The sequence below is a fragment of the Astatotilapia calliptera genome, chromosome 19, assembly GCF_900246225.1.
Source record: "Astatotilapia calliptera chromosome 19, fAstCal1.2, whole genome shotgun sequence".
NCBI classification, from domain to species: domain Eukaryota; kingdom Metazoa; phylum Chordata; class Actinopteri; order Cichliformes; family Cichlidae; genus Astatotilapia; species Astatotilapia calliptera.
The window spans coordinates 16,706,349-16,719,339 of record NC_039320.1 but is presented as its reverse complement, the minus strand read 5'-3'; the positions used below and the strand labels follow the sequence as shown (position 1 = coordinate 16,719,339).

At 42.2% G+C, this 12,991-nt stretch overlaps 1 protein-coding gene across 11 annotated transcripts in view; it reads left to right on the top strand.

Moving 5' to 3' along the window:
- The window catches only part of syne1b (spectrin repeat containing, nuclear envelope 1b), a 75,263-nt gene that overhangs the window by 45,967 nt on the left and 16,305 nt on the right, over window positions 1-12,991 (top strand). For all 11 annotated transcript variants that reach the window (XM_026152602.1, XM_026152610.1, XM_026152611.1 and 8 more), the window contains 36 exons: window positions 6-343; window positions 448-592; window positions 679-897; window positions 995-1,263; window positions 1,377-1,542; window positions 1,740-1,895; window positions 2,004-2,156; window positions 2,284-2,466; window positions 2,563-2,700; window positions 2,910-3,095; window positions 3,255-3,377; window positions 3,498-3,680; window positions 3,930-4,073; window positions 4,267-4,455; window positions 4,697-4,837; window positions 5,001-5,114; window positions 5,323-5,484; window positions 5,693-5,887; window positions 6,014-6,190; window positions 7,129-7,320; window positions 7,556-7,687; window positions 8,052-8,152; window positions 8,298-8,451; window positions 8,543-8,671; window positions 8,784-8,939; window positions 9,210-9,419; window positions 9,639-9,740; window positions 9,858-9,977; window positions 10,106-10,306; window positions 10,427-10,600; window positions 11,038-11,169; window positions 11,378-11,574; window positions 11,673-11,805; window positions 12,041-12,223; window positions 12,373-12,522; window positions 12,813-12,989. In XM_026152602.1, coding sequence (XP_026008387.1) covers window positions 6-343; window positions 448-592; window positions 679-897; window positions 995-1,263; window positions 1,377-1,542; window positions 1,740-1,895; window positions 2,004-2,156; window positions 2,284-2,466; window positions 2,563-2,700; window positions 2,910-3,095; window positions 3,255-3,377; window positions 3,498-3,680; window positions 3,930-4,073; window positions 4,267-4,455; window positions 4,697-4,837; window positions 5,001-5,114; window positions 5,323-5,484; window positions 5,693-5,887; window positions 6,014-6,190; window positions 7,129-7,320; window positions 7,556-7,687; window positions 8,052-8,152; window positions 8,298-8,451; window positions 8,543-8,671; window positions 8,784-8,939; window positions 9,210-9,419; window positions 9,639-9,740; window positions 9,858-9,977; window positions 10,106-10,306; window positions 10,427-10,600; window positions 11,038-11,169; window positions 11,378-11,574; window positions 11,673-11,805; window positions 12,041-12,223; window positions 12,373-12,522; window positions 12,813-12,989 — 6,024 coding nt within the window. The remainder of the gene's footprint in view (window positions 1-5; window positions 344-447; window positions 593-678; window positions 898-994; window positions 1,264-1,376; window positions 1,543-1,739; window positions 1,896-2,003; window positions 2,157-2,283; window positions 2,467-2,562; window positions 2,701-2,909; window positions 3,096-3,254; window positions 3,378-3,497; window positions 3,681-3,929; window positions 4,074-4,266; window positions 4,456-4,696; window positions 4,838-5,000; window positions 5,115-5,322; window positions 5,485-5,692; window positions 5,888-6,013; window positions 6,191-7,128; window positions 7,321-7,555; window positions 7,688-8,051; window positions 8,153-8,297; window positions 8,452-8,542; window positions 8,672-8,783; window positions 8,940-9,209; window positions 9,420-9,638; window positions 9,741-9,857; window positions 9,978-10,105; window positions 10,307-10,426; window positions 10,601-11,037; window positions 11,170-11,377; window positions 11,575-11,672; window positions 11,806-12,040; window positions 12,224-12,372; window positions 12,523-12,812; window positions 12,990-12,991) is intronic.

Sequence of the window (12,991 nt, the reverse complement as noted above, 5' to 3'; positions counted from 1 at the left end):
TTAAGATTACTCTGGAGGAAGCCTTGGTGTTGTGTCAGAAATACCACTTCAGGATGCAAGCAGCGTGCGAGTGGCTCGAAGATGCCGTATCTTTCCTGCAGCAAGCTAGCTTGGGTGTGGATGTGGAGAACTATGAAGAGTGTCTGAGGCAGCAGGCAGATATCATGGCCACAGAGCAGGAGTTTCTCAGCCACCTAGAGGAACTGCAAACCCTCCTTCCTCAGCTGGAGAAACTGGTCAACCCTACTGCTAAAGAGCAGCTACGGGTGAGTGTGGAGTCGGCAAAGCAGAGAGGCGTGGAGGTTCGAGATCAGCTCCAGTGTCACCAGGAAGTCCTTCACAGGTAATAAGAAAAGAGTCCGATCATGCAATCTGCCCTTTATCTGCAGTTTATTGTTGGTCTTTTATAGTGGTACTTTATACTTGAATATATTCTGTTTTTCTCAGCTGTGTGGCCCAGTGGAAGTCATACCAGGAAGCAAGGCAGACTGTCATTGAGCTTATGAATGAGGCTGAGAAGAAACTGACTGAATTTTCTACTGCAAAGGCAGCCACAAGCCAAGAGGCTGAAGACAAGCTAGGCAGTCACAGAGTATGATAGCCTATAATATTATTTTATTCAATAGGTGGTGCTTCTGTGAATGCTTCATGCTACTGACATTCTTTCAATTTTTTCAGTCCCTTGTATCTCTGGTGAATGGCTTCCAAGAGAAGCTGAGTGGTTTAGAGGAACAGGCAGCTCAGCTGGAGCTGGTGGGGAGTGACGCCAGCAAGGCCACCATCAGTCGCTCCATGACCACTGTGTGGCAGCGGTGGACACGATTACGCAGTGTAGCACGGGGACGGGAGAGAGTACTTGAGGACACCGCACAGGAATGGAGGACTTTCAGAGAGAAGGTACACTGCAGCCAATGGGGAGAAATAATATTTTGCTAAGTATGGAAAAATAAAGATTTGCAGTAGAAAACATCTATACTTATGTTTCTTTATATAGATGGTGAAGGTTAAAGCGGTCTGCGATGAGCTCCAAAGTCGTTTCCCTGACAGTGCTGTGGAGAAGGCTTCCAAAGCCACTCTGCAGTCTCTGTTAGACCAGCATGACTTGTTGAGCCAAGACTTGGAGCGGGAACTGTCATCCCTGATGCTGCTGCGCCAGTACGCACTCAGTCTGCTGCATGATGTGGAAGTGCCTTCACCAACAAATGGACAAGATGAGCTGCCCAGCCTGAAGGAGATCAGAGCTGTACAAGACCGAATGGAAAGGTAGGAGGATGAGAAACTTTAAACAAGTCCATCTGTAGCGATCAGAGATGAAAAAGTGCGATCTATGTTGCTGTTCAGAATATAAGATGAATTAATTATCTATTTGTCTTCAGCCTTTTGACACAGTCCAGGACCAAAAGAGCTCAGGCAGCTCAGGAGCTGAGGGACAGAGAGGAAGTGGAGAAGGAACTTAGTGTTGTAAAAGCCTGGATACAGGAGACCAGGGAACTTCTTCTCAATCCCACTCCAGACATTGATTCTCTGTTGCAGGAGCTTGAGGTATATCTGCCATCTAAAATCTGTCGTCTACACAGAGAAATGTCCAATTTGTGAATTAAATATGTCTGAAAAGAACACTGTTGCTCACACTATACCTCGACTAAGTCTCCAAAATATTCTGTTCTCTAATGGCCAATATCAGTGAAAGTGTTTGATGCCAAAAAAGGCTAAATAGGTCTTCTCTTTATTGCGCATAGGTTGTGCATGGAGATGTGATCACTTATCGTCAGAATGTGGATAAATTAGCAGAGCAACAACAGAGCAAGTACCTGGACCTCTACACTATACTCCCTTCAGAAATCTCCATGCAACTAGCAGAGGTCTCACTTGCTCTGGGTGCTATTGAGGATCAGGTACTCTACAACACACACAGCCCTGAATATAAACTAGACATCAATGGGCATCGGTCATATTTGTAGCATTTGTCACTTCTGTCACTTCTTTTCTCATCTATTTTCCAGGTTCTTTCCAAGGAGAGAGAAAATCAGAAAACCAGAGAAATAAAGGAGGACTTCAGCTCCAGAATCCATGACATGTCAGAGAAACTCAAAGCCATCTCCACTAAATTTAAGGAAAAATCTCCTGATGTTGACCATGCCAAAGAAGAGGTCAAGGTAGAATGCTTACTTTGTGTTTGATCGTATTTTATGTGTTGTTGATAAAGGAAACTCTAAAATTACACTTTTTTTCATTGAGAACAATGATTGATATAAACTTTTATGCACCGATTTTTTTTCTCAGAGTCTTTTTGAAGACTTGGATACCTGCGGTCGCACTCTTGCAGAGCTCGATGCAGCTGTACAAGAGTTTGGCCGCAGAAACCCCCTGCTGGCCAAACAGCTAAGTGATGCCATCAGCAAGCTGTCAGAAATGCATCATCACACATCAAGACTAGCAGACTGTAGAAACAACTGGCTCAAAAAGGTTTGTTTGTAAACCTTTATATAACAATAAGTTATATAAGTCCAACATAGTAATAAAGGTAAAGAGAGTTTACATTTTCTTATTGTGGCTTTTCAGGCTGTCTGTTATTTAGATGAGTATAATGAGATGCTGGACTTCATTGTGAGGTGGTCAGAAAAAGCCAAAAGCCTGGTGAGGGCAAACATCATCTGGAACTCCTCTGTTCATCTGCAGGAACAGATACGGATGTACCAGGTGAGTTGGCGTGTTTTTTAAAGTGTTATTAGTCTCTCTAAAAAAGCAAAATCTAAATGGGTGGACATGGCTTGAGCTGGATTGATGCATATACACGTAAACGTGGTCACATTTAGTCATAAATGGGTTCTGTTTTTTTTGTCTATGGCAAAGTTAGCTGTTGTACGAAACAATGCTGTGACCACTAACCTTTCTCTTTCTGTACTCAGGCTGTCCTGCGTGAGTCTCGAGAGCTCCACGGGGACCTTGAATCCATGGCAGAGAAAGTAGAGCTTCTATCTGAGGTGCTGCAGGTCGAGTCTATGAGCCAGCAGGTTTGTGAGCTCAGTCGACACACCGAGGAGCTTCAGCAAAGCATCAAGACACGACTGCAGAGTCTGCAGGATGCAGACAAGGTACAGAAAAATAAAAGATTTTGTTTTTGTTTCACTTGTTAAGATTTTTGATAATCTCTATTTTAGTTTAAAATCATGTTTTACTAGTAGAATTTACCCAAAGGAGCATTAATACTCGTAGCACTTTGTGAAAATTATCTTATGGACGTCTGTCTTCAGAGTATGGAAGCCCTGGAGTATGAAGTGAAGGCCCTCCATGTTGCTCTGGAGCAGGTCCAAGCTACACTGACTTCACCAGAGTTGGCACGCCAGAGCCTCAAAGAACAGCTGGCTCAGAGACAGGTAACCAACAAATATGAATGCCTTTTATTTATTTATTGTTAATAAAGAGCCTCAAATGTTCACTTTTCATCTTGTGTATTTTAAACATTTTCATACAATATTAACTTTACATTTTTACAGCGTCTGCTGGCGGATATGGAGAGCTTCAAGCAGCAGGTTCAGGCCGTGCAGCTGTGTCAGAGTGCACTGCAGGTCCCAGAGGAGGTGATGCCTAACCTTGCTATCTGTCGCACAGCTCTGCGCCTGCAGCAAGAAGCCAGTCACTTGCAGCATGTAGCCATTCAGCAGTGCAACATCTTACAGGTACAGGGGGACGCTGCTGCTGCAGCACAATAACGTCAACACTGTATTCACAGAAAATATGCAACAATGCTGGGTACTGATAGAAAGTTACTTGACACCTTTAAGGTGTGTTTTGAGTCCTTTCAAAGTTGTAACCAAAGTTTCTTTCAATTTTTAATACGCACTGGATTTGAAAAGTTTACTCTTTTTACATTCTGAGATTTAACGAATTATGTAATATTAAAACTTATTTCACTTCACTTTTTTCAGGAGGCAGTGGTGCAGTACGAGCAGTATGAACAGGAAGTCAGAGATCTACAGGGGCTGATAGAGGAAGCGCACCGGGTCATTCAGGACAGACCAATCCCCACCAACAACATCCAGGAACTGCAAGCCCAGATCCTACACCATGAAGTACAGTACTTTAACTCTTTCACTTTGCCCGTCTTTCTTCTTAAGAAAAACAGGAGCCTACTGTGTGAACATGTGCTGTATTCACTGCTGTATTTGTTATTTTGATTAAAAAAATCCTGATATCTGCTTGTCTTTCATACTGAGCTTTATATGTAACCCATAACTGCTGTGTGTATTTTGTATTTTTGACTAGGAACTTGCCCAAAAGATCAAAGGTTACCAGGAGCAAATCGCCTCACTCAACTCAAAATGCAAAATGCTGGCAGTGAAGGCCAAGCACGCCACCATGCTCCTGACAGTGACTGATGTAGAGGGTCTGCCTGAGGATCTCCAGGAGATGGATGGGGAGAAATCAAAGAAATCTGCAGCTCAAGCTGTCGTGGTAAGAGAACATCATGCACAACATAATGTGCTGATGGCTATAAAGTTTGTGCTGGATAATAAACAAATATGTTGACCTATTCTACTGTTTAAAGCTTTAGCATAGCCCGGATATTTTTCTTTAATTCGCTCCTGACAGGTCTATTGTGGAGCTTTTACTTTTATCTACGCCTTTCCTATGCATCATCTTTTCCGATTTACCTTGCATGTCTGCTCTTCTGTTTTCCTGCATGGTGTGCCAGATGACAGCTGGACGCTGTCACACCCTGCTGTCACCTGTAACTGAGGAGTCTGGTGAGGAGGGCACTAACAGCGAGATCTCTTCTCCTCCTGTGTGCCGTTCTCCTTCTCCCATAACTCACACTGAAGCAACTGTAACCAAGGTTTCAGCCTTCTCTCTTCTTTTTGTTCGAAGTTGCTGAGTAAAAAGATTCTCTTGTGTAGTGTAGATGACATTAGATTTGCATCTTCGTGCAAGTATTTCTGTCTGGTTACTATCCATTTAATAACATAACTTCTGATGACACCCTTTAAATTTCCCTTTAGATGGGACGAGGGACACTCACAAGAGCTCCCATTCAAGAACTGTATGACCCAACCTTTGAGTCTGTGGCCAACTTAGATGACCTGCAGCGCTCCTGGGAGAGTTTAAAGAATGTGGTATGTGAAAGTCTTCATCTTCATGCTTTTTTAATAAAAAATGTCGATTACGAGCACGTAGATTTGAACATTTTTTAATAAAACACTATTTTCAGCAACTAGAAACAATGTTATGAATTTGGTATTTGATTATTCCTTGTTAATGGTTATCATTACTAGTGTATGAATGGTATTTCAGACCTTTTTTATACTCTGTTTTGTCTTACAGATCAGTGAGAAGCAAAGATCTTTGTATGAAGCTCTCGAGAAGCAGCAGCATTACCAGGGTTCACTCCAATCAATCTCTTCCAAGATGGAGGCGTTAGAAGCCAAACTCAGTGAGCCTCTGGAGGGAGATAAAAGTCCGGATAGCCACATAAAGGCACATAAGGTTTGTCACATACAGAAAGGGCTTGCATATTGTGAAGATTAGAGAGCTGAGTTGAGGAAAGTCAGACTTGTCGAAGATGTATTTATCACCTTGTTTTGAATCTTTAATATTATTTTTATAGGATTATGGTATTTTGTGTAAACATTACATCACTATCTCAGTTCTTGCTTGTAAACTGAGTAGGCTAACTTTTGGTTGTTTTGTAAAGGGTCTGATAGAAGAGATTCAGAGTGCGCAGGAAGAAATAGACCGGCTGCAGACAAGCTTCACGGAAGATTTGGCCACTGATGCTGTGGACTCAGACATGGCTGACCAGCTGGCCATGCAGTCCTCCCTTGCTGTGTTAGCTGAGAGGATGGCCACCATCCACATGAAAGCCTCAGGGAAACAACAATTATTAGAGGTATTTTTTGCGAAAATCATATCAAATAGTAGAAATAGTTGTTTTATTAATTAATCAAACGTTATTTCTCGAATACCAACTTAGAAAGTTGTTATAATAACTCAAATTGGATGTGGCATCCTTCAGGAGCGTGTCAGTGACCGCCTGGAGGGTCAGCTTCAGGAACAGGCCGTACAGCTCTATCACACCCAGGCAGATGAACTGGACCAGTGGTTGGGCAAAATGCGCAGTGCTGTATTGTCCCTCCTTGAACCTAAACTTCCAGAGGAGACAGATATGGAGAATCAACTGGCTGAATGTCAAGTAAGAGTTCCCCCTGCTGTTCACCTGCAGTAATGCAGCCTCAAACACTGCTGTACTTGAGAATATTAATGGATTTGTGAATATAAATGTGGGGTTAATTAATAATGCATGTCACAGGAAATTTTCAGAAATGACAGGTGGATGTCTGGGATTACTTTTTAGATGCTCAGGGATTTTTTTCTGAGCACACTAGTGCAAATCAGATTTGTCAGTGGATTTTTACCTACGTCTCATCTTTCAGTATTTTGTCCTTATTACACATGGATCATTTCAGGGGGTCAGGGGCCTTTCAGTGAGTAAACAAGCGTATTAGAGGAGTAATAGGGACCTTCACATGGCTGGACCTAAGTGACTGTAGCACTAGTCTTAAGCAGATTATGCAGATTTCTCTGTGCGACAGGGGCATGTTAGAAGCCTAGGGCTGTGTAGTCAGAGCTCGCTACCTGGATTGGTGCTCGGGACAAAGCTGCTAGAATATCCAAGTAGGGGAATCCTAGAGTACAGGGAGTGTAGGATAGCAGGGTGGGAAGCGATTCTCTGCTGTAGAATAACATGCAGACTCTAACGATTGCAAAGGAATGTCAGTAATATCAAAAAACAAATGTTTCTTTAAACATCTGGATAATCTTTACTGATGGGCACTGACAGCTGGTCTGGAATTAGAATGGTGTTCTACACAGACAAACTGGTTTGTAAGTTGAGGGGGAGCATGTATGCTGAAGAGCACGGAGCCTGAAGGATTAGCGGTAATATGTTGCACAGGAGGCAAGGCCGAAGAGGTGGGCCAAGGATGAGAGCCGTCCCTGTCCTTTGGACAGGGAAAGCTGCTGGTGAAGGGGGTTCATCCATAGCTGGAGAGTCTGTCGTGTAGATGGAGGAGCTCCTGTAGGCGGTGAAACACGATGTTTGATCTGGCGTCTCTCCTCCTACTGCTGCAGAACATGCTGCTGGAGATTGAAGAGAAGGTGCTGGCCCTCTCAGAGCTGTCAGTTCACAGTGAGAACTTGCTGCGGGGAGGCCGCACAGACACTAGAGAGGAAGCTGAACATTTGGCGAGGAAGTTACGCACACTGAAGGGTGGTTTGTTGGAGCTGCAGAGGATGCTACAGGACAAACAGAGTAACATCCAGGTGAGGTTGCTGCATGGGCTAAATGTTGTCATCTGCTAATGTGTGTGCATGTAGTGCAGAATATTTGACTCTGTGTTTGGTCCTCACTGTGACTACCATATTTGCAAAGTTTGCACTGGTGTATTTATCAGCAATGGGTCTACAACAAATGCACATGTAAATTTTGAATTGTTGTATTTGATAATACTACTTTTTCTGAAGCATTTGTCTTATATCTAACTTTCTGATCCGACAGGGTTCTCTGCAGGAGCAGGAAGACAGTGAATCAGACTCCAGCCTCTCTCAGAGTCCCAGTGTACAAGATTGGCTGGCCCAGGCCCGAACCACACGAACCCAACAGCACCAAGACAGTCTTCAGAGACAGAAGGTGATTTTCTTTTTTTAACCTTCATTAAATTCAGTATAGACTTAAATACACGTTCTTACATAGTTTGTCATTGGATTTCTTTGACTATTACCCAGGAATGCACAATAAATGTTCTTATCCTAATGTTGATGACAAACTTTAATTTGTCTTTTGGGTCAGTCCTCATCTGTGAGTTGAATGTAAAAAGGAGTGAGTGTGCAATAAATGACATGTCCCCACAGGAGCCAAAAATATGTGCTTCTCACCAAAACATGTGTATCCCTAAGGGTCTAACAAGCATTTGTATAAATAACTTCATAAATGTTTCTTTGTGATGCCACATACAGTCTAACACTGTTGTTTTGTTGCTTGTTTTCTACTGTAGGAACTGGAAGAGCAGCTTGCAGAGCAGAAAAAGCTTCTTCAGTCAGTTGCCAGCAGAGGAGAGGAGATCCTCATCCTGCAGGCTTCACCCAGCAGTGCCAGGTCTCTTAATAACAGTTATATTATACATGAATAATAATTAACTGAATAATAAAATATGAAGTATATGTATGAGGTTCATTCTTATGGCAGAATATAAATGTAAGTAATGTAACAGAGCACTAATTTATTCTCTGTCATCCTGCAGTATGACAGAACCATTTTCACCGGCAGCCTTGGCTGAAAGGGAAACGCAGGCTGGGCGGGAGCAGATGAGGCAGAGATGGGAGAGTCTGAGACTGGAGCTCAAAACTAAACTCCAGCTCCTGCAGAAAACCCTGGAGCAGGACCACAAGCAGCCAGTACATATCCCTGTGTTTTTAATTCCTGTTAGCATACACTCAATAGAAAAAAAAAAATCAGAGTGTTTAATATGTATTTTTTGTCCTTTAGGTTTTTTCGAGAGCTTCCCGTGTGTCCACATCTGGGCCGGTGTTTAAAGGAGACACCCAGGCTGACAGGTCCTCTCTGAAGACTCTGTACGATAGCTTCAGGCAAACAGTAGAAGACGTCACCCCGCAGGTTTAGCATATCTGTTATTATATTGTAATGCAATGTTGGAAATGCGACTTTTTATTTCAAGCATGTGGTCTCAATGAAAACGTACATTCTTCCCATGTACATGTGTATGTAGCCTGGTGGTGGTGAGACACAGGTGGCGCAGATGGAACAACAGCTCTACACAGCTGTGTCATCCACCGCCTCCTGGCTGGATAATGTGGAGAACAACGTCTTCTCTGGCTCAGTGCTGCTGGCTGAAAATGCAGAGACCCAGCTACAAAAGCAGGAGGTACAATTGGCCTTATTTGTGGAGCTTCAGTAAATATTGCAGGAAATCTGAAATGAATAAATCACAGGATCAGAAGGGTTAAATGGTAACGTCTACACCAGCATGCGGCTAAAGTTCTGGGTGGGAAGCATGGTGCTGGTGCATAAAAATAAAGCTATGTCATTTTAACTGCAGTGTTACACCGTCAATCAAAATGCTTTCCCATATTACAGATTTCACCTTGTAATTATTTAGTATAAATCAAGCTGATGATTCTGACCTCTTCTGCAGACCTTGGAGAACGATGTGAGGCATATGACGGAGGAGGTGAAGCTCAGCCAAACTCTGCTCACTTCATCTTCAGCGTTAAGGCACGAAGAACGAGTACTTTTGGAAGACAACCTTAACTGCCTCAAAGAGAGATTAGGAGCTCTGGGTTGTGCTCTGGGACAACGCTGTGACCAAATGAGGAGCAGAGCACATGAACTCACATCCTATCAGGTTTGCCTCATATTGTGCTTTTTGTTTTTCAAGCCCTTTAATGTTTGACGATTTAAAGAGACAGCCGCTGGGGAAATGCTTCTTTTTATTAAGTTAAGCCACTGTTGCAGAAGACAAAGACAAGCCTATAGGAAACAACATTTATATCTTTATATTATGAAACCAGACATGCTTGCATTTTGTCTTAATTTCCTATAAATGACCTCGTGTCTTACACAGACTGAATTGCAGCTTCTTCAAACTGCTTTAATTGAGACCAAATGCCAGATACTGCAAGCCCTAGCTGGAGCAATGGATAGACCAGCGTCAAAACAACTGGAGGTAATGCAAGAGTTGACTAATATTCCTCCTGAAGCTTTAACCATCTTCCATTAAAGCTTGCAGAAAACAAGAACATTACTGTGAATGTCTTTAATACATCTAATCGGTTTCTCTCAGGTCATTGCCAGTGCAGAGGAGAGCCTGAAAGACTTTGAACAAAGAATCACAGAACTTAAAACCAGAGGATCAGCACTGCACGCGGATCAGATCTCAACAAACAAACTGCTCAAACTACAGGTAACATACATGATTGATGGCTCATGGAGAAATCATCAATTTGGTTTTACTTCTGAATGTACAGTGAAGAAATTACCGTCAAATTCAAAAGATGCACAACCGGAAACTGATTTTTTGTGTTTTTCCAGGATTCTTATGAGGAGCTGGTGATGACAGTGGGTTCCCGGCGCAGTGGGCTGAACCAGAACATGGCACTGAAGGAGCAGTATGAACGTGCTCTGCAGGACCTGAAAGACCTGGTGGACACAGCTAAAGACAAGATGGCTGCCGATCAGAGAATTATTGCCAGCTCTGTGGAGGAAGTCCAGAATCACCTGGACAAACATAAAGTATAGTCACCTGCTAAATCCTTTAGGCTTAAAGAATCAACAAGGTTACGTGTTGAACCCAATTTGTTGTGATGCAGGAGACAAATAGAGCTGATCGTCTTTGTTTCTGGCCTCTTTTAGGAGTTCTTCCAGGGTCTAGAGTCCCATATGATTCTAACGGAAACATACTTCAGGAAGATCAGTGGCCTGATGCTTCCCAAAGAAAACCAAGCCTTGGAAGAGACACTAGCTGAGGCTCAGAGAGTCCTCAAAGAGGCACACAGTAAAGGAGTTGAACTGGAGTGTATCCTAGAGGTAGGTGAAGGAGTATATATGCCATATTTGTGTAAAAGGAAGGTTAACATAGTCACAAAAATTCTGATAACGGATAATTTTGTGACCAGTTCCAAGTGTGGTTGGTTTAACTGTATCTTATTACATGTAGATATAATAGATATGACATGTTTAATGAAAGACATTTACTTAGTTTTTAAATGTTATATATTAGAACATCACTAGCTATATAAACACATTTTTAAAAGCCTTTTAATTACCTTGAAAAAAATTACATATTAAAGTTGGTAGCTATGAGAGTTGGAGTTGTACTGTAGGACAAAAAATCAAATTAATGGTAAAGTTAAAAAAATATTATTATAGTTACATAGTAACAAGTGTGCTGATTAAAAGAGCAAAGATGTACTTGTCAGACTACTGAATTTTAAATATTTATTTATAATAATGTTTATTTTCAGACTTGGTGCCGTTTGGTGCAGGACTACCAGAGTCTGAACCAACATCTGGAGGCTGTTGAAGAAAGTATTCCTTCTGTTGGTCTGGTTGAAGAAACTGAAGAAAGGCTTATTGACAGAATATCATTATACCAGGTACAATGTCACATGAGCTCAGGTGTAAATTTACTACATCGGGCTAATTGTTTAGCTGTGACAAAGGAAGAAGCCACTTAAATTCTCTTACATGCTGATTAAGCTTTAAAGAAAGGTTCAAGTCAAAATGGGCTTCCTGTCTTTGCTGCAAAGTAGAAAAATATATTTATCTAGCTGGAAACACATTTTCTTCTTCTTCTTTGCAAAGGGTCTGAAGGGGAGACTAGCGGAGCACCAGCACAAGCTCTACCAGGTGTTGGATGAAGGTAAACATCTGTTACTGTCAGTGTGCTGCCCCTCGCTGGAGAATCAGCTCGCACTCTTGGGGGAACACTGGCTCAACAACGCTGCCAAGGTCAACAAGGAGTTACAACGCCTCGAGGCTATTCTGAAACACTGGACCAGGTCAGAAAGACTTCAAAAATAAGGACTGTTTCTTAGGCTTTGGATATAAATATCCGGTAAATGAGTGCACGGTCTAATTTCAATTGTTTTTTCTTTAGGTATCAAAGGGAGTGTGGAGAGATGAGCGAATGGCTGCAGTCTGCTCTGGAGCGTCTGGAGTTTTGGAACACGCAGGCGGTGTTAGTGCCACAGGAGCTGGAAACAGTCAGAGATCATCTCTCTGCTTTCCTTGTGAGGCCAAAGACAATCAATTTGGTTGATTTGTTTTGTTTTTGCTGGCCAACCAGCTGCCTCACTTAATGGCAGTTGTAGGCATGAACATAACACCTCAGTTCAACTGTAGCATATACTACAAATTTACTTGTATTTGTTTAATATTGTTATTATCTTCTGCAGTAGCACTGTTTTGCTGCAGTCTGGTCCACATAGTTTTGATTGGATGATTTTCCACTTCTCTCTTTTTTAGGAATTTTCAAAAGAAGTTGAGGGAAAGTCTAGCCTTAAGAGCTCAGTGGTTAATGAGGGCAACCAGCTGCTGCGGCTGAAGAAAGTGGACACGGTGGTATTGCGCTCTGACCTGGCACGGATTGACACTCAGTGGGCTGAGCTACTCACACGCATCCCAGTGGTCCAGGAGAAGCTGCATCAGGTATCGTCACATGCAGCCAGACTAAAAAGGCTTACCTGCTTCAGGACAAATAGGATTACCTCTTTCTGCTTCTCCAGTTTGCATGCAAAAGTTTTCATTGCAGTTTGTTTTTAAACTACCAACATATCGGTTTCTTTTTTTTTTTCTAGATCCAAATGGAAAAACTGGCCTCCCGTCATGCCATTTGTGAGCTGTTTAACTGGATATCGCTGATGGAGAGTGTCATTGACGAGGATGAAGAAAACCTCAAGAGTTCTGTGGGATCAAGTGTGATTCAAGACTATTTGCAAAAATATAAGGTAGTGGAGCATTTTTTATTGATTCATGACAGTTTTTGTTTACATGTATGGTCTGAACTCTTATTAAATCAAAAATATAACTTTTGGTTTGAATGGTTTTGGTTTTTTTGTGGTTTGCCATTGCAAGTAAGGTTTTTTTCTAGATAAAATTCTTCTTCTTCTTGTGTTGAGAGCTAAAATTTTGATTTTTAAACATGGAGTTTTCCTAACCTGATCATAATGGTGATGCAACTACTGGTTCTAACTGTAGATCTTTTATTATAAAATCTCCTGTTGTTTCCTCACTTTAGGGATTCAGAGTAGATTTAAGCTGTAAGCAGCTGACTGTGGACTTTGTCAACCAGTCAGTGCTGCAGCTCAGTGGTCAGGATGTGGAGAGCAAGCGCAGTGATAAAACAGATTTTGCTGAGCGTCTGGGAGCGATGAACAGGCGCTGGCAGATCCTACAAGGCCGCATCAATGAGAGGGT